The sequence below is a fragment of the Zonotrichia leucophrys genome, chromosome 21 (assembly GCF_028769735.1).
Source record: "Zonotrichia leucophrys gambelii isolate GWCS_2022_RI chromosome 21, RI_Zleu_2.0, whole genome shotgun sequence".
NCBI classification, from domain to species: Eukaryota; Metazoa; Chordata; class Aves; order Passeriformes; family Passerellidae; genus Zonotrichia; species Zonotrichia leucophrys.
The window spans coordinates 6,932,270-6,951,352 of record NC_088190.1 but is presented as its reverse complement, the minus strand read 5'-3'; the positions used below and the strand labels follow the sequence as shown (position 1 = coordinate 6,951,352).

General features: G+C 48.9%; 1 protein-coding gene across 5 annotated transcripts in view; it reads left to right on the top strand.

The window, feature by feature from the left end:
- The window catches only part of UBR4 (ubiquitin protein ligase E3 component n-recognin 4), a 105,022-nt gene that overhangs the window by 8,301 nt on the left and 77,638 nt on the right, over positions 1-19,083 (top strand). For all 5 annotated transcript variants that reach the window (XM_064730776.1, XM_064730775.1, XM_064730774.1 and 2 more), the window contains exons 6-35: positions 44-146; positions 601-742; positions 830-954; positions 1,645-1,769; positions 1,990-2,049; positions 2,170-2,360; positions 2,588-2,687; positions 2,805-2,942; positions 3,421-3,538; positions 3,958-4,145; positions 5,582-5,741; positions 5,862-5,947; positions 6,919-7,088; positions 7,685-7,967; positions 8,549-8,681; positions 9,097-9,176; positions 10,261-10,389; positions 10,843-11,025; positions 11,182-11,304; positions 11,391-11,620; positions 12,251-12,375; positions 13,578-13,675; positions 13,837-13,994; positions 14,632-14,841; positions 15,381-15,482; positions 16,329-16,429; positions 16,619-16,817; positions 16,943-17,131; positions 17,813-17,876; positions 18,569-18,760. In XM_064730776.1, the coding sequence (XP_064586846.1) occupies positions 44-146; positions 601-742; positions 830-954; positions 1,645-1,769; positions 1,990-2,049; positions 2,170-2,360; positions 2,588-2,687; positions 2,805-2,942; positions 3,421-3,538; positions 3,958-4,145; positions 5,582-5,741; positions 5,862-5,947; positions 6,919-7,088; positions 7,685-7,967; positions 8,549-8,681; positions 9,097-9,176; positions 10,261-10,389; positions 10,843-11,025; positions 11,182-11,304; positions 11,391-11,620; positions 12,251-12,375; positions 13,578-13,675; positions 13,837-13,994; positions 14,632-14,841; positions 15,381-15,482; positions 16,329-16,429; positions 16,619-16,817; positions 16,943-17,131; positions 17,813-17,876; positions 18,569-18,760 (4,305 nt within the window). The remainder of the gene's footprint in view (positions 1-43; positions 147-600; positions 743-829; positions 955-1,644; positions 1,770-1,989; positions 2,050-2,169; positions 2,361-2,587; positions 2,688-2,804; positions 2,943-3,420; positions 3,539-3,957; positions 4,146-5,581; positions 5,742-5,861; positions 5,948-6,918; positions 7,089-7,684; positions 7,968-8,548; positions 8,682-9,096; positions 9,177-10,260; positions 10,390-10,842; positions 11,026-11,181; positions 11,305-11,390; positions 11,621-12,250; positions 12,376-13,577; positions 13,676-13,836; positions 13,995-14,631; positions 14,842-15,380; positions 15,483-16,328; positions 16,430-16,618; positions 16,818-16,942; positions 17,132-17,812; positions 17,877-18,568; positions 18,761-19,083) is intronic.

Sequence of the window (19,083 nt, the reverse complement as noted above, 5' to 3'; positions counted from 1 at the left end):
TTTTTAGTGCTTCCATAATATATTTAGTATGTGCTTGCTTTAGGTGGAAGGAGAGAGCGAGGATCAAGCTGCCACAGATCAAACCTCTGCAACAAAGACCAAGAGCATATTCATTGCTCAGAATGTGGCCAGCCTGCAAGAACTTGGTGAGAATCAGCTTTCTAGCTTGAGGCCAAAAATGTACTGCAAAAATATCTCTCCAGTGTTACATCTCACAGCTCTGAGTGGGAATAAACTCTCTGAACTAAAGGGTTCCCTGAGTTGCTTAGTCACTCACCAAGGGAGGTTGTGGCTGGAAGGGAGTTTTTATTGCAGTGTATTTGTGTTTGGAGGGGTAAATTAGGTGGACAGTATGAAATACCTTATGGGATGGATTGAGTAGATGTGGATTAGAATCACAGGATTCTTAGAGACCTTTGGGGTCGTCGAGTCTGTGGACAGTGTCAAGTGTGGGCTGCAAACTTCAGCAGCTGCTGTCGCAAAGCACTCTGTCCTATTCCCTGACCTCCAGTGGCATTTTCTCACCCCCAAGAGCTATTAAGTCAGTGACTGAGGGCCCTTAGGGCTGGCTGAAGCAGTGACAGCCCCTGTTCTTGGCAGGTGGCTCTGAGAAGCTGCTGCGCGTGTGCCTGAACCTGCCCTACTTCCTGCGCTACATCAACCGCTTCCAGGACGCCGTGTCCGCCAACTCCTTCTTCATCATGCCGGCCACCGTGGCCGATGCCACGGCCGTGCGCAACGGGTCAGTGCCACCCTGCCTGGGCTGTCCCCTCGTGCCAGGGGGAGCTCACTGGCTCTGCCCAGGGCTCACCCTGTGTCCTGCCCGCAGGTTCCACTCGCTGGTCATCGATGTCACCATGGCTCTGGATACGCTGTCCCTGCCCGTGCTGGAGCCCCTGACGCCCACACGCCTTCAGGATGTGACTGTTCTTGCTCTTAGCTGTCTCTATGCAGGTGAGTGGATCTCCAGAAGTTTTTTGAAGCTTTTGGCTGTGCTTTGTTACCTGCATGTTCAAGGCTCAGCCCACAAGCAGCCTTTATTTCTCATGAATTTGAAGCTCTGCAGCACAGTGTGGTGATCGGGTTAATACTGAAGCTGTTACTGATGTGTTCTGCCCCTGTTCCTGTCAGGATCTAAGAAACGACTGAAAGAATGACTGTTCCTGTCAGTATCTAAGAAAGACTGACTCAACATTTTCTTAACAGCCTGTAATTTCTGCTCTTTCTTATTATATTCAGAGCATAATACATTTTTACTTTAGGCTTCAGCTTCATTTGTCATAGCCCCAAATCAGCCTTGTTTCCCAGGAGTGGTTTAAGCACACCAGAATCCTGAGTGTTTAATTAGTATGGGGGAGACTTTAAGGAGCTGTGGCACTCGAGTCTAACAATTGTCTTAGAAATGGTATTGAACTACATGGTAAAACATTACCTCCTTTAACTGCTCCCTTGTGTTTCTGTAGGGGAAAACTTCACTCTTTTGAGGGTACTAAAGATTTTTTATTCTTTTGCTGTAATACTGAGCATTCCCTGCTCCATCAAGTTGATGGACACGTTCAATACACGTCTTAATGTGCTAAGTAGGAACATTTTGTGCCAAGACTGGCTCTTCCTAAGAATGTCCCTGCACTTGTTTTCCCTGAGGTGTGAGCGTGGCCACCTGCATGGCCATCCTGCACGTGGGCAGCACCCAGCAGGTACGAACCGGGTCAACGAGCTCCAAAGAAGAAGATTATGAAAATGATGCTGCTACTATTGTACAGAAATGTGTAAGTGAACCACAGGGTGTTCATTGTTTTCCTCCTCAGCAAGTGAAGAGCACAGAATTTGTGTTTATTTGCATTGCAATACACAGCTATGATTTTGGGACATAGCCATTGCTGGTAAAGGAGTTAAAGGGGTAGAGGATAAAATACAATTGCATTTGGAGTTTTTATTTTTGTTGCTGTCTGGTGAGGTGCCTTACTATGGGTTTGGCTTTATTTGCAGCTTGAAATCTATGAAATGATTGGACAAGCCATCAGCAATTCACGCCGTGCAGGGGGGGAGGTAAGATTTCCATCTCAGTACCTTTTTCACCCTTTTTGTGCTGGTGTCCTTTGGATTGATGGTGTTTTGTCTTTTTGGTGCTTTTTTCTCCCCGCTTCCCCACGACTTTGGGCACGATAGCATTATCAGAACTTCCAGCTGCTCGGGGCTTGGTGTTTGCTGAACAGCCTCTTCCTCATCTTGAACCTCAGCCCCACGGCCTTGGCTGATAAGGGGAAGGAGAAGGATCCCTTGGCTGCTCTTCGAGTCAGAGACATCATTGCTCGCACTAAGGAGGGCGTGGGGTCTCCCAAGCTGGGACCTGGCAAAGGGTGAGTGACTCCCCTGCAGGGAGCACTGGCCAGGGGTCTGACCAGCCCCAGCAAGCAGCTACTGCAGGCTCTTGTTGGTCTTGTGAAGTTTTACCTCTATTTGCAATTCAAGTGACGTGTCTTGGAAAGAAGAGAAATTGTTGTCTCCAGTTTAGCAAAACAGTCACTTTATTGAATATTTATAATTTTCCCCCTGAAATGACATTCTGTCCTTTCTGTCTCTGCAGGCATCAAGGGTTTGGGGTGCTGTCAGTGGTGCTGGCAAACCATGCCATCAAATTGCTGTCATCTCTTTTCCAAGATCTGCAGGTGGAGGCGTTGCACAAGGTATGCAGGTAGCACAGACATTGTCCTGACACATTCTGCCTTCTCCACTTATGCACACTTGGAATTCTCCTACCAATTTATTTTTCTGTCAATTCAATTTGAAATTCTGTCCTCCAGGGCTGGGAGAGTGATGGCCCTCCAGCAGTGCTGGATATCATGGCTCAGAGCACGTCCATCCAGAGGATCCAGCGGCTCATAGACTCTGTGCCACTCACGAATCTGCTGCTGACTCTGCTCTCCACTTCCTACAGAAAGGTAGGAACTGGCACACAGCTAGAGAGCTTCTGGAGCTGAGCCACTCCAGATGGTCAGCACTTAACAAATGGGCTGTGCTGAGGACATCAAATTCTGCTTTCAAAAGTCATCAGCCAGGGCCTTTCTCTTTCCTCTTTTCAGAGATGTAAATTTGGCAAACTTGTGCTAGTGGAAATGCACTTTTTTGTAAGTTCAGTGGTACTGGTGGTTTTAGTGGGAAGATGAAAAGGCTGCATTGGTAACAGATAATTTTGCATTAGAGCTGTTACTTCAAGTGTTGCTTATAAGCTTGGTGTGGATTGTTTATTTTCAACCATCCTGTGTATTTTTTAGTACAACTTAAACCTTGAAAAACTCTTAATAAACTAGTTGAGACAGATTTGCTAGAAGAAACTTAAAAGGCACGAGGAAGTTACTCTTATTTTCAAATGACTCTATGTTATAATCCCAGACTTGTGCTGGTTGTGCTGTTCTTTAGGCCTGTGTCCTGCAGCGCCAGAGGAAGGGCTCCATGAGCAGCGATGCCAGTGCCTCCACTGACTCCAACACTTACTATGAGGATGATTTCAGCAGCACTGAGGAGGACAGCAGCCAAGGTAGGAGAGTTTGCAGCAGCTCAGGATTTTACACTGCTTTTCACAGTTAATGGAATGTGAAAAGCAATGTGCTGTTGCCTTCTCAGACTCTGACCTGCAACACTGAGAATCCAGAGCAGTTTGTAAGGTCTGTGTGCAGGAGTAGTGCTGACTGCACTCTTTTGTGTAAACTGAGGCCTGAGTGGCTGGGATTTGACAGTATTTGCTTAAGAGGAGAGTGGAAATAATTTCATTGTGTAAATTCCTGCTGGACCTCTGTGAAAGGGCTTTGCCTTGTGATTTGGACAGAAGAAATGAAGCAAGCAGACACCTTAAGGCTGCTCAGTGAAATTCTGTTTTAGGCCTTTCTCAGGCTGGGTAATTTTGTGAAATATTTGCTTATAACAGTATGGGTTTGTTGTTCCTGCCCTGTGTGCCAGATGACGACAGTGAGCCAATCCTGGGGCAGTGGTTTGAAGAGACAATCTCTCCCAGCAAGGAGAAAGTGGCCCCACCACCACCCCCTCCACCCCCTCCTTTGGAGAGCTCGCCGAGGGTGAAGAGCCCCAACAAGCAGAGTGCTGGGGAGAACGGGAACATCCTGGCCAGCCGCAAGGACCCCGAGCTGGTACGGCCACAGCCTGCCCTGGGGCTGGGGGCACTGCTGGGCTGGGCACCCTGCTGCTGCTGGGCACTGCTGGGCTGGGCACCCTGCTCCTGCTGGGCACTGCTGGGCTGGGCACCCTGCTCCTGCCAGGCACTGCTGGGCTGGGCACCCTGCTCCTGCTGGGCTGGGCACCCTGCTCCTGCTGGGCACTGCTGGGCTGGGCACCCTGCTCCTGCCAGGGACTGCTGGGCTGGGCACCCTGCTCCTGCTGGGCTGGGCACCCTGCTCCTGCTGGGCACTGTGGGCTGGGCACCCTGCTCCTGCCAGGCACTGCTGGGCTGGCACCCTGCTGCTGCCGGCACTGCTGGGCTGGGCACCCTGCTCCTGCGGGCACTGCTGGGCTGGGCACCCTGCTCCTGCTGGGCACTGCTGGGCTGGGCACCCTGCTCCTGCCAGGGATTGCTGGGCTGGGCACCCTGCTCCTGCCAGGGACTGACTGCCCTGGCACCCTGCTCCTGCCAGGCACTGCTGGGCTGGGCACCCTGCTCCTGCCAGGGACTGCCCCTGGCACCCTGCTCCTGCCAGGGACTGCTGGGCTGGGCACCCTGCTCCTGCCAGGCACTGCTGGGCTGGGCACCCTGCTGCTGCAGGCACTGCTGGGCTGGGCACCCTGCTCCTGCCAGGCACTGCTGGGCTGGGCACCCTGCTCCTGCCGGGCACTGCTGGGCTGGGCACCCTGCTCCTGCCAGGCACTGCTGGGCTGGGCACCCTGCTCCTGCTGGGCACTGCTGGGCTGGGCACCCTGCTCCTGCCAGGGACTGACTGCCCTGGCACCCTGCTCCTGCCAGGGACTGCTGGGCTGGGCACCCTGCTCCTGCCAGGGACTGACTGCCCTGGCACCCTGCTCCTGCCAGGGACTGCTGGGCTGGGCACCCTGCTCCTGCCAGGGACTGCCCCTGGCACCCTGCTCCTGCCAGGCACTGCTGGGCTGGAACCAGCAGGGGCTTCTGCACTGCTCAGGGGAATCGGGGCATTGTGGCTGTGGAGAAGGATCCCTCTCCCCTCTCCCCTCTCCCTCTCCCCGGGAGTATCTCAGCAGTTTTGCTGCCAGGGAAGCAGAGGCTGGAGATTGTCTCTGTTTGGGTTACAAAGGGAGAGGGAAAATGGGGGCATTCCATTGCTGATGGAATGCTTTTAGCTCCACCTCCATTGGGTAAAGACAAAAATAAGAACTACAGTGGAGAAGTTGGAGGCCTCCAACCTTCTCAGAGAGTTCTGAAGTCAGTCCTGGTGCAGACCATGGTGCAGGGAGCTGGATTGCCATGAGTGCACCTTTCCTCCTCTGCAGGGGGGTGAGCTTTAAGGGGCTTGATTTATTTTGCTGATGGTTTAGTTTATGTTTAATATTGTCCCTCTGCTTTTGTTGTTTCTATAGTGTGTTTCTCTTTTCTTTTCAGTTTTTGAGCCTAGCTTCAAACATTTTGAACTTTATCACTTCTTCTATGCTGAACTCCAGGAATAACTTCATTCGCAACTACCTGAGCGTGTCCCTGTCGGAGCAGCACATGGCCACGCTGGCCAGCATCATCAAGGAGGTGGACAAGGATGGCCTCAAGGGTGAGTGAGCAAACCTAGCTCTGGTATAGCCCACAGGTGTCTCTTTTTTTTTAGTTTCATGTCAAAGTTTTAGATACTGGAGAGCAAAGGTGGTAAGGGCTCTCGATCCCTGTCTTACAGGCACGTCAGATGAGGAGTTTGCTGCTGCTCTGTATCACTTCAACCATTCCTTGGTGACCTCAGATCTTCAGTCCCCTGCCCTGCAGGTGAGCTGGGGTTGAATGCATAAATAAAATGAAGAAGTGTTGGTGTCTGTTTATGCCTCTATATGGATTCTCCACACCCTGAGTAGTGTGTTGGTTGTTCCATTTGGCCTTGAGTATATTCTGCAAAAACAGGTTGGAGTATCTTGAGTCCCATGATTTGAATGACCTTTGCAGTCATCCAGCACAAAACATCCTGCACAGTGTAAACTTAACATTTATAATTCAGACGAATCCACTGGACTTTGAAGGTGATGAAAGCTGAGAAGGAAAAGAGTTTGTGTATTTTGTCTTGTAGAGTTGCCTCTATCCATGAGTTTATCAAGAGACATTCCTACAGATTTGCTCTGATGTCAGGACTCATGCCAAAAGGCCTTGGAATTTCTCAGGAGAGAATCAACTTAATTCTTTTGCTTTCATGTGCTAACTTTGTAGCCTCTAGGTTTCTTTGCTGGGTCATGGGCTGACCTGAGTTAACCCTGTCGTGGAGGTTATGAATCTGCTTCACCATCACTGAATTCAACCCATATACTTTGTGGGCTGTTTTCTACTGCATTAAAAACACTCTGTTGTTTGTTAATTTTTAAAAGCAGTTGGACTTTTCATCCATCTGCCTTTTTATTACATTTGAAAAGAAGCAAATGTTGCTGTGATCAGCCAAAGGGCTGTTTTTGCAGATTTACAGGTTCTGAACACAGTAGCATAGTCCCTCCTGCTCTGATATTGCAGTGAATGAGAAAAACTCATTAATACCATTTTTCTGCCTTGGTGTTGAGGCTTTGTTGTGTTTGAAGTGACAGCTTTGGGTGTCTCTCAGCAGCTCTGCCCTGTGTCTGAGACAGGAGAGGCATTGCTGTGTGAGCAGAGCTGAGAGCCCTGCTGTTTACTGTCAGCTGTGTGCTCAGATCATACTTATAATTAATTAAAGCATCAGACAGGACTTGCCCCTTTCCAACAAGCCTGTTTTGTTCCAGAGCACCCTTCTCCAGCAGCTGGGAGTTGCCCCTTTTTCTGAAGGTCCGTGGCCTCTCTACATCCACCCTCAAAGTCTGTCTGTGCTGTCCCGACTGCTCCTGATCTGGCAGCATAAAGCCTCTGCCCAGGGAGATCCTGATGTTCCAGAGTGCCTTAAAGTCTGGGAAAGGTGAGATCATTTCATGTTAAGCTGGAAATCACTCATCTCTTACCTCTCATTTCCTGTCAAGTGAGAATTCTCTGGCCCCAGCATTCCAAGTGAGTGTGTTCACTGATCTGGGATCCCTGGGGGGAGCAGAGGGTCAGTCTGCTGTGCTGGGAATCCTTCACCCAGAGCCCAGGAAATGATTCCTGCACTCAGGAGCTTGGTGGGAGGAGGCTGAACTGCAGCAAGGCTGGCTGTAAAAAGGGAAGGAGGATCTCTTACTTTTCAGCAGGTTTCTGATGGGTCCTGTTAGGAGGGTGCTGAGATTGTTCCCCTCTGCCATTACCTGGCTTTCACTGATAGGGTTTAGGTGGTTTAAAGCTCTAATGAACAGGTTTGATTCACCCCTTCTCCATTTGAGTGATTGTTCCTGTTCTCCACTAAATATATTTGCCACTGATTTCATTTCTGTAGGTTTTACTGCTCACACAGTCTCATTCCAATACATAATTTGTGAAATTGCCAGTATTAGAACAGTCAGCAGACAAACAAAATTATTTCTAGTTAAAGAGATTTTAAAGAGGGATCTAAACTTGGCAAACTTCCTCTCCTGTTGCCAGGTTTGTGGGCACCCTGAAGCAGAACGCCTTGCAGGGCACTCTCCCCGGTGACACAGAGGATCTGAATGTGGAGCATCTCCAGCTGCTGCTGCTCATTTTCCACAATTTCTCCGAGAGGGGCCGCAGGTCCATCATGATGCTCTGTATCCAGACCATCGTGGAGCTGACAGCAAACATGGAGAGCCAGCAGTGCTCTGTGCCCCTCCTGGTGGCACGGCTGCTGCTGGTGTTTGACTACCTGCTGCACCAGTACTCCAAGGCCCCCGTGTACCTGTTTGAGCAGGTGAGGCTTTGACAGCTGGGTATTGAACTGCTCACCCAGCAGGGATCTGTGATGGGCACTCATTTGGTGTGTTCCCTCCATGACCCTTGTGGGTAAATCAGTTTTGATGTTGTTACCAACCCTCAGAGTTCAATGAATGGTTAATTAAGTTCCTAGCAGCAGGTTCAGTTGGAGTGTAAATTCCTGGTGTGATTGGTGTCTTAATAAATCCTAGCAAGGATAAGATGATTGTCCCACCATATCTTTAATATTTGGCTGTTTATTTCATTAATACCTTTTGTAGTTTCTTTGGTTTGATGTTTGACCATGGAGGTTTTTGGGACTGTCCTCATTAATGGGACAATATGGTGCTTTGTGCCTGGCTTTTCCAGCTGTGGGAAGCTTGGCCATGGATTTAAACTGCTCAGTCCAGAATAAAAACCATCAGGGAGGGTCCAGGGCTTCCCCCAGGAGAGGGGAATATTGTGTTTTGAGTAGGACTGTTTCTATTTTGTGTTTCTTTCCCTGTGGGTGGTGTTTTCCCCCTGCCCCTCAGTGACAAGGATGCCATGGGTGAGTTTTTGTTTGGTTTTTAAATTCAGGTACAATATAATTTGCTGACTCCACCCATTGGCTGGGTGAGTGGATCCCAGGACAGCAGCAGACGAACATCTGTCCCACTTTATCATGGCTTTAAAGAAGTGGAAGAAAACTGGACCAAACACTGTTCATCAGGTAAGAAGGAAAATGTAAGGAATTTTTTATTGCAAGATTTGCTTTTATAAATAAATGAGATCCTTTTCTGTGCCTTGGTTTGGGCATCTTTTCCTGCTTTTAGTGGCCATAGTTACAATAAAAATACATGTCATAATGCAAGAATTGTTTTATTAAACAAAATTCAAAGTTGTTCTCTCCTAGGAGTATGCAACAAGTAATTAAAAATAAGTGTGTGTTAATTTTGCCAGGATTGTGGGAGTAGGAAAGCTTTGGCTGCCTATCCCACAGCTTAGAGCACCAATAATGGGTCATGGAACTCACCTGGGACCTGCTAGGGGTCATACAATGGTTGTGGGCATGGAGGAGAGGCTGTAACACAGTGTGGCCTGTTGAAACTGCCACTTGAAGGTTATCTTTTGTTCTCACATTGCAGACTCTGCTCCACAGCCCAGGTTCTACTGCATCCTGTCTCCAGAAGCTTCTGAGGATGATCTGAACCGTCTGGATAGCACGGTATGGCACTGCTGGCAGAGACTTTCTGCTGTGGTGTGTTCTTAAGTTTGTTAGTTTGCTCCCCCATTTTCTGTATTAAATGGTTTCTTCCTTTCCCAGGACCCTGCCAGTTAGGTTGCTATGGAAATGAAACTGCTCTCCCTGTTTCTCTTATAAAGTGAAAGTTGTTTCCTCCTTGGGCTCAGTCAATCACTCCTTTTCTCCTCCAGGTTTCGAGAATTTTCTTTTCTCTGGGAGTTATGGTTGGCTGTAGCCCCGGAGCCCTTCCTATGATTTATAACAGTTGGTTACTTTAGTATATCAGTTATGTTTCGTACCTCCAAATATGTATTCCTATTGGATAGCCGGGTTTCCCTGCCTTCTTCCCCCCTTTTCCTTAAAACCCTCTCCTGCCCCTGTTCGGGCCATTTGCTGGGTGTTTCCCCTCCTTGTTGGTTCTTCTGTAATAAACCCACAGTTTACCCCAGCAAGCGGTCGCCTCCTAATTCTCTCTCACCGCGCTGCTCCGAGCTATCCCCAGCTCAGCCCGAGGCCAAGCCGCCGAGGGGGGCTGTTTTCTGATGCGCAGGGGCCCTGGCCTTCGCCCCTCACCAGACAGCCGGATTCCAGGGCCGTGGTCGCCCCCGCGCAACTTTCTGCTGGGCCATGGGGGTTTGCCAAGTGCCAGGGAAAGCAGACAAGAAGGGAAGACTTGATTAAAAAGAGGGACCAGGAATCTTTCACTGAATGTGTAAAAGAAGAGTGGCCACATAAGATGACATGGGATTCCTTCTTACCCCTAGCTGGATGTCAGAGCAGTCACTGTGCAAAATCTGTGAAGATCTGTTGTAGTACTTGCAGGAATGTTTGGGATTCAGACAAAGACACATTTAGAGTTGTTTTCTCATCACTACTCCAGCTTCTCCCTGGGTTTTGTTGCCATCAGGGTTCTGGGCTCTCCTGCCTGCTCCTTATCCCCAGTCCATTGATCCTCAGTCCCAACAGAACCTCTCTCTGAACTTTATTTTGCAAGATTTTGGGCTGTGGGTGTTCTGAATGCTTAAAGAGCTTTGCAAAGCAGGGTCCTGGTTTCTCATCTCTGCAGGTGTGTGAGGTGCTTTTCTCCAGGGCTACGAAGTACGACGAGCTCTACGCAGCCCTCACCTCATTGCTGGCTGCTGGCTCCCAGTTTGATACACTCAGGAGGAGGGAGAACAAAAATGTCACTGCACTGGTAAGACTGTCTGGCTGCCTGTGTGGAAGAATAACAAGTTTTTAAACTTTGTGTTTTCAAGCAAAGTATTTAACCGAAGTATTTTGGACTGTGCTTGGAGTAACGAGGAATTTAAAAATCTCATAGCTGACCATAGTGTTTGTGGTGGCTGCACATCTCTTGAGCTTTTAATTCATAATGTGCTTCAGACTTGCTATAAGTCTGTGGTAATTCCAGGAGGTGTGGCTAGAACATGATTAAAAAGGAGAAAAGTGTATAATTTTTCCTTTCTCTTTTCTCACTCCTGTGTTGCATATTTTATTGTTTAATATGTCAGAAACTCAGTCCAGAATGTGTTCATCTGGTTTGGCACATCTGCAGGAGTGTGGAGCCCCTGAGGAGATATTTCAGTAGCTGTAATGATGCAGACTGCAATCTTTCTGTACTAATTTTTCTGCTTGTTCCTCTGTTTAGGAAGCCTGTGCCCTTCAGTACTACTTCCTGATCCTGTGGCGCATCCTGGGGATTTTGCCTCCCTCCAGAAGCTACATGCACCATCTGGCCATGAACACCCCTGAGATGAGTGACTGTGACCTCCTGCACACCCTGCGCTGGTCCTCCCGCCTGCAGATCCCCTCCTACGTGGTGTGGATCAAGGTACAGCCTCAGCTCATGGGCTGGTGACAGTGACAGTGACAGTGACACTGACTGCACGTGGGATTTCTTCTGGGGGCACTTGTTCCTGTCTTTTCTAAACTGGTTCGTTCCAGAGCACTGCTCAGGTGTGATGGATCTGGGTTTTGGCATTTGTAGGATCACCTTATCAAGCAGGGCATGAAGGCTGAGCATGCTACTCCTCTCATTGAGCTGACCTCCAGCAAGTGCATCTCAGTGAAGTACGACGTGGAAATAGCAGAGGAATACTTTGCTCGACAGGTGAGGTGTGGGAGTGCAGCTGGACCTGCAAACTTCTGTTTCTGTGGGATGATCTGCACTTACTGCTCCATCTTCTGTGTTTGCAGATCTCTTCTTTCTGTGCTGTTGACTGCACAACCATTCTCCAGCTGCACGAAGTCCCCAGTTTACAATCCATTTACACCCTTGATGCTGCCATCTCCAAGATCCAGGTTTCTCTAGATGAGCACTTTTCCAAGTCAGCTGCAGAAACTGATCCCCAGAAGTCCTCAGAGATAACCAAGAACCTCCTCCCTGCTACACTGCAGCTCATTGACACTTATGCTACTTTTACCAGGTACAGTCCTTGGGATTTCCAGCAGCAGTACAATTTCCTGCTGTGCTTTGGGCTTCCTCTGCATTTTGTGTGTTGTTTTCTTAGAAGTGCCTGGGAGTTTTATGGTCTGAAGTAATTACTTTGTGTCCTCTAGAGAGTCCATTGCTTTAAAAGAAGAATAGCAAGTAGCTTCTCAAGCCATGCATGGGACTTTGTTGTTTCTGAGTAGCCTCCTTGTCTGATCTTCCAAGGCTTCCTTGCAAGTTTGCAAAACCAGTTTTTCCTCCAAAGATAAAAACCACCTTCTAGGATAGTGCTACTTAAGGTTATTTCTCTGGCATAGTACTGAGTGCTGTCAGACCATCAAGAAAGAGAAGGGGGAGTTAATTCTTACATTAAAAAAAATCTAAATTCTTCTAAACTCTCGTTAGAACCTGTGTAGAAGAAAGCAAAAGTAAATCAGCTTTTTCTTTTTGGGCACTTCTCCTGCTAAGTAGCTTAGAGGGGATAAAAGCTCACAAGTCCCTTAATGGTGTGAGATGAAGTGGGGGGCAGAACTTGAGAAATTTGTGTTTTATCTGTCACTCCAGTGACACACTGAGCTGTGAGCTGCAGAGCTGAGGTGAATCTCTCCCTCCCTCCCTCCTGCAGGTCCTACCTGCTGCGGAGCCTCTCGGAGGAGGCGAACTCGGACAGCAGGGGCTGCGAGGAGAAGCTGCGGGGCTACGCTGCCGTGCTGGCCATCGGCTCCGGCCGCTGCAAGGCCAACACTCTGGGTGAGGGCTGGGCACCCCGTGGGGGAATCTTCCATTGTCCGGTTTTCGGCTGTTTGAAGGGCCTGGAAAGGCCCGGAGTGGCCTTGGGGCAGCCCGCGTATCGAAGGACGAGAAGAGGCTTCAGTTCTTCTTTCGGTTTTTATGTTTATTAATTGTTTATCTAAAAGATTTTCTTTCAGCCCGACAGAGCTCTGCTCAGCAGTCAGCCATGGCACACTGTGCGCCCTCCGTACAGACACCTATCTTTATACCCATGGTTACGTGTACAATATTTATCATTTTTCCCCAATACCATTTATTCTTATTGCTGGGTGCACTTTTAGTAATGGCCAATCTCAAAGTGCCACCATCACCACAGAAGATGGAGGAGAAGAAGAAGAAGAAGAAGGACAGGACACGCCCCAATTCCTCCATCTTACTTCTCTAAACCCCCCTGTACAGAAATCCTAAACCCTGTGTCTCACTCTCTAACTAATCCCTTCACCATTCACTCCGGTGAAACCCTCCTGTCCTCATACAGGTGTCGTCTCCTGTGTAGGATCAAAGTCCAGCCACCAGACACTTCTGGAACATTCCAGGACTCCCGAGCCCCCCAAGGGTGGTCTCGGTGTCTCGGCATCTCAGGACTCAGATCCTGAGATCCCACATTCCATCACTCTACAGCCACCCCCAAACAGACATAGAATTAACCCCAGAACTGCCTCCCACCAAAAAAACCCAAACAAAAATACAAACCGTGATGATAAATCATCGACCAACCCCCCAGCAAATTTTACGTTCTTGTAGCTTATAGAAAGCGTGACGCTGAAGATGTCAAGATGGCTGCCACACGCACCCAAGGACAAAAGACAGTCCTAACCTTACTGTTAGTTTTTGCTAGGTATATACAAAGCACACTGCAAAGTCTCTTCAGTATCCTACCAGCTGAACAGTTGGGCAAACCTTGAAAGGATCATTATATTGTGAGCTCCTCTGGATCAGTGAAATGTTTTTGTAACCATATTGGAGCTGGTGGCATGGAATAACAAGGGGAACTAGGAAATGGTGGTGTGCTGAAGACTTCTGTGAATTAGTATTTGTGCCATGTTTTCTGCAGTTTTAATGAAGTGAATGAAGCTGGGATGCTCTTAAACACTTAGGGATGATTTTTACTTGTAAGCTTTTGAATTTATTCAGTGCCTGATCGTTCTGTGTAACTGCAGGTCCGACCCTTGTCCAGAACTTGCCATCAGCTGTGCAGACCCTGTGTGAGTCCTGGAACAACATCCACACCAACGAGTTCCCCAACATCGGTTCGTGGGTGAGTCCATGCTCAGGGCCTGCTGTGGTGTGAGTGCAGCTGCAGGCACTGCTGGGCCTGGGGGCAGTGTGTGTGCCCCTGTCCCAGCTCCAGGCTCTGATCTCTGTGTGTGTGTGTGTGTGTGTGTGTGTGTGTGTGTGTGTGTGTGTGTCCCTCCCCAGCGCAACGCCTTTGCCAACGACACCATCCCTGCCGAGAGCTACATCAGCGCCGTGCAGGCTGCTCACCTGGGCACCCTCTGCAGCCAGAGCCTGCCCCTGGCAGCCTCCCTCAAGCACACCCTGCTGTCCCTGGTCAGGCTCACCGGGGATCTCATCATGTAAGTCAGGCCTTGTGTTACCCTGGCTGTTCCTCCCACTGCTGGGTGCTTTGCTCTGTGTCTGTGCAACACTTACTGACATCAACCTTCCAGTTCACAGCTCCAAATACCAAATGAGTGACAGACAGTCTTTCTGTCTTCTATGGTATCTCCAAAAGTCCAGCTCTCTGAGAGAAACCTTTTTGTCAAATATGGACTTGAAGAAAGGGGGATATAAACTGACACGATAGGGATCTAACTAATTCATTTGTGTTTTTTTATCATTCACTTGTGTGAAGTTTTTCGTGTTTAAGGAAAAGTAAAATGCCATTTTTTTTTCCAGGGACTTAATCTAAAGTACTCTGAAACCAAAAAGTAATTGTTGACACTGCAGGCAAGCCCCAAAGCCAGGATATATAATAGTGAGACTGTCTAGGCACATGCTGTAACTGTATATATGCGAAAGTAACATGTAGAATTTTCCAAAGAGTGACTTTTTTTCTGAGGGGGAAAATAGCTGGGCCAGTTTTTTTATCCCACCTTTCATCACCAACTTCCATCCAGAGTTGTGCCTCACGTAATGTGAATTCTGGTTTCCAGCAGGGATGATCTGTGCTACACCATGCAGAGAATTAACTTGTGTCCTTTTCTTTTCAAGCTGGTCAGATGATCCCAACCCACCGCAGGTGATCCATTCCCTGCTGCCCCTCCTTCTGGAGAGCAGCACAGAGAGTGTGGCAGAAATCAGCAGCAACTCCCTGGAAAGGATCCTGGGCCCAGCAGACTCTGACGAGTTCCTGGCCCGTGTTTATGAGAAGTTGATCACAGGGTGCTATAACATACTGGCCCATCACTCTGACCCAAACAGGTAACAAAGCTGTGTGCAGAGATTGGCTACAGCAGGGATGCTTCTGGAACAGAAAAAATCAGCTGGTTTTTATCTGTTGAAAGCTTCTGTACTTGTATACTTTAAATATGAGATATTTCTTTCACATTATCAGAACTGTGGAGTGGGGGTGAGAGCTAGAGAGAATGGGGAGGAGTAACAGTAGAAGAGACTTAAAGTGTAAAAGGAGCAGCTCTTTATAGGAATTTGTGTGTGAGGTATCAGAAAGGTCTGGGTTATTTTAGGTTTCTGACTGGGACTTGCTTTACAGCATCATTTGTCCCTTTGTTCTAACTTGGTGGATTTGTTGGTGTTTATGTAAAGTTGTTCATCAATTGTTTTTCTCCTGTCTGTTGGAAGAATTGTTCCACTTTCAATTAGTGGAACAATTACTGGAATTGTAATGGCAAATAGATCACTTCTGGCCTCTCAGAACTGTTGTGATTGTTGAAATTGTTTTTAGATGTTCTTTTTTCATCCTCATGTATTTGATCCTTATCTATTCCTCTTTTAATCCTCAGTGGCCTGGATGAGTCCATCTTGGAGGAGTGTTTGCAGCACCTGGAGAAACAGCTGGAGAGCAGCCAGGCCAGAAAAGCCATGGAGGAATTCTTTTCAGAAAGGTGAAGTCACCATAGAAGTTGTATTCCAAGGACTTCATTTCTCATCCTTGCTCTGTTAGCTTGTCAGTGTAGAGACCAAGGTGATGTTAATGCCATTGTGCAGGAAAATACAGACTCTGTAGAGCCAGGATATCCTTCAGGCAGTTCAGGAGAGTGGGAAGAGACTCTGAGGGGGAGAGGACTTGGATCTTTGTCCAAATGAAATACTCAGTGAGGCCTCACAGTATTATCGGTGGGGAATCTTAGAGGATGGTTGTTCTGCCAGAGCAGCTTTCTGAGGGATGCTGCTCCAAGCTGCAAAATCCCAAATTCTCTCAGTGCTTCTGTGGGGCTACAGGTTGATAATTTTAAGAGTGGGGAGGGAGGTTAGAACCATAAAGATAAATTGTGCTGGCAGCAGCCTAGAACAACTGTGATAGAAACAGCCTAGCACAACCACAGAGTTCTGAATGTGAGGTGAGTAAGAGGAAGGGCTTTCTCCATCAGAAAGGTGACCATTGCGTGGTTTTTCTCTCTACCTGTTGAACAGTTCAGAATGAAAGCAGCCTGGTGGCTGTACATTGTTAGTATGGAAGGGAAAGATAAGCAAGAAGGTCTTTTGAAGCCAGTTCTTTTGTGACTGGATATGTAGAGAACACTGAGGTGCTACTGAGGAGCCCATTTCTGAGTTTTGATCTGGGCTGGGTTTGCTCTTTGCCTGAAAGCAGTTTCTGTGGTTTGGCTGCTGAGCAGTGCTAACACAAACTCCTGCCAGTCTGAAACGTGAGGGTGGAGAGAAGTGGAGCCAGTGGGAAAGGGGAATGGGCTGCTCTTTATAAAGCTGATTTAATCCTCCCCTCTGTACAGTGGAGAGCTGGTGCAGATCATGATGGCGACGGCCAACGAGAACCTCTCAGCCAAGTTCTGTAACAGGGTGCTGAAATTCTTCACCAAGCTCTTCCAGCTGAGTAAGTGCCAGTAGGATCCCCTCCCTGCTGCCTTTTCCACTTCACACTGTTCTTGTATTGCCTGAGCTTGGAGGTGCTTGGAAGAAAATCTGTGGGAGGGAGTGGGATCACAGCTTCACGCTTTCAAGGAAAGCCATTTCCACACGTGTTCCTTGGAGCATCTGTCAGTGACAGTCCCTTTCCCCCCAGCTGAGAAGAGCCCCAACCCCAGCCTGCTGCGCCTCTGCGGCTCCCTGGCCCAGCTGGCCTGTGTGGAGCCCGTCAGGCTGCAGGCCTGGCTCACCAGGATGACCATGTCCCCACCCAAGGACTCGGACCAGCTGGACGTGGTGCAGGAGAACAGGCAGCTGCTGCAGCTCCTCACCACGTACATTGTGCGGGAGAACAGGTAAAGCACAGCTCTGGTCCTGTCCTGTGTGAGCTCTGAGCTCCTCTTGCTCTCCAGAACAATCTCGTGTGAGTTGTTGCTGGTTCTTGGTGGGACCTGTGTGAAACTCTCCTGTTTTTGCTCAGCCAAGTGGGGGAAGGCGTGTGCACTGTTCTGCTCAGCACTCTGATTCCAATGGCAACGGAGATGTTGGCCAATGGGGACGGCACGGGCTTTCCTGAGCTGATGGTCGTCATGGCAACTTTGGCCAGTGCAGGACAAGGGGCAGGACACCTCCAGCTCCATGGGGCTGCTGTGGACTGGCTGGGCAGATGGTAAGAGTGAGCTCTGTACTGCTGAGGCTTCATTTGTGGGGGGGTTTTATTTCTTTTCTGGTGTTTTGGGGACAGAAGTTTGCATTTACAGATAATCCCTTCTCTCTTAGTTTATTGCTCGTTGTTTGGGATACAAAGTGTCTGAGGGAGGCAGATCTGTGTCCATCTGTTCCAAACAATCACATTTTGTTTCTTTACTCTGGATGGTTTAGTTACTGCAATTATACATTCCCTGTTGTTAATCTAAAGCAAACTGAATGCTTGAAGCAGTTGGTCAGGAGTGAGTTTATACTTCCCAAAGGCTGGCAGCTGGAGTGAGGGGTTTTGGACTCCCCATCCCAGGAAGTGTTCCAGGCCATGTTGGACCGTGCTTGGTCCAGCCTGGGATAGTGGAAGCTGTCCTGGCCCATGGCAGGGGTGGGATGAGATGGGCTTTAGTCCAGCCTGGGATAGTGGAAGCTGTCCTGGCCCGTGGCAGGGGTGGGATGAGATGGGATTTGGTCCAGCCTGGGATAGTGGAAGCTGTCCTGGCCCGTGGCAGGGGTGGGATGAGATGGGCTTTAGTCCAGCCTGGGATAGTGGAAGGTGTCCTGGCCCATGGCAGGGGTGGGATGAGATGGGCTTTAGGATCCCTTCCATCCTGAACCATTCTGTAGTAATTCCCAGTGTTGTGTGTTGCAGCAAGAAATACCTGTCTCAAAAGAACGTGGTAGAGAAAATGAATGCCAACGTCATGCAGGGCAAGGTAAGGCCTGTGCTGGTGCTGTGCTTGCAGTAAGGACTCCCAGGCCTGGGTTCAGCTGTCCTGGCTTGGTGGGACAAAACCTGGTGGGAATTTTAAAGCAATTTGCCCAGGGGGTGTCTGTAGTAAACCCCTCAGGTTTAGCCAGGGACATCCGCCTTGTACCTTATCCCTATAGCCATGTAAGGCAATATTGTGTTAAACCCTACCATTGGTCACTTATGGTCACTCTAACACCTTTGCCATTGGTCAGGATTGGATCCAGGCCAAGGGTATAAAAGTAGCACACTGTAGCCCTACTAACTCGGAAGAAGAAGAGCTGAGACCCTTCACAGACCCTCCAATAAAGCCATATACATGGAACAGCCAGCGTCTTCTGCTTCTCCTCTCTCTACCGTCTGCTGGAGCCTTAGGCCAAGGGAAAAGCTACCTAGCAAGCAAAGCTGAAATCACAAGAGCTGCCAAATCACTAAGAGCTGAATATCTCCCTGCTTGCTAGGGGCTGACCCGCGGCCTTGGTCTGAGAGCGAGCTGGCTTCTGGCACCCAGTCCCCTTGGGGACTGAGCTCTGGAGCTGGAACAGCTTGCACAGGATACGACCAAGCAAGGCTCATTTAGGTGTCTGTCCTGTATTCATGCCCTGTAGCAGCTGCTGTGAGCTCTGTGGGCTGATTTTCCTTGCCTTTGCTCCCTAGCACGTGACAATCCTGGAGTGCACGTGCCACATCGTGTCCTACCTGGCCGACGTCACCAACGCCCTGAGCCAGAGCGGCGGGCAGGGCCCCAGCCACCTGTCTGTGGACGGCGAGGAGCGCGCCATCGAGGTGGACTCGGACTGGGTGGAGGAGCTGGCCGTGGAGGAGGAGGACTCCCAGGCTGAGGACTCGGTGGGCAGCAGGCACAGGGGGTGTGCAGAGGACAGGAGGGCTTGTTTGGCACCTCCCAAATCACTCAGTTTATCAGCTGAGAGTTTGTGTTCACTGAGCCAAGGACCCAGCGTGTCAGGTCTGGAGGAGAGAGAGGATCTGTCCTCCCTGACTGGATGTGTTGGCTTCGGGATGTCAACAAAAATTTAATATTTATTTTATAAGTATTATGTATTTTATTTCATTAATATATTATTTATTATATATAATGAACATATATATTTGAATAATTTATATTATTATATTATATTATAATTATATATTAATATATAGTATAATAAAAA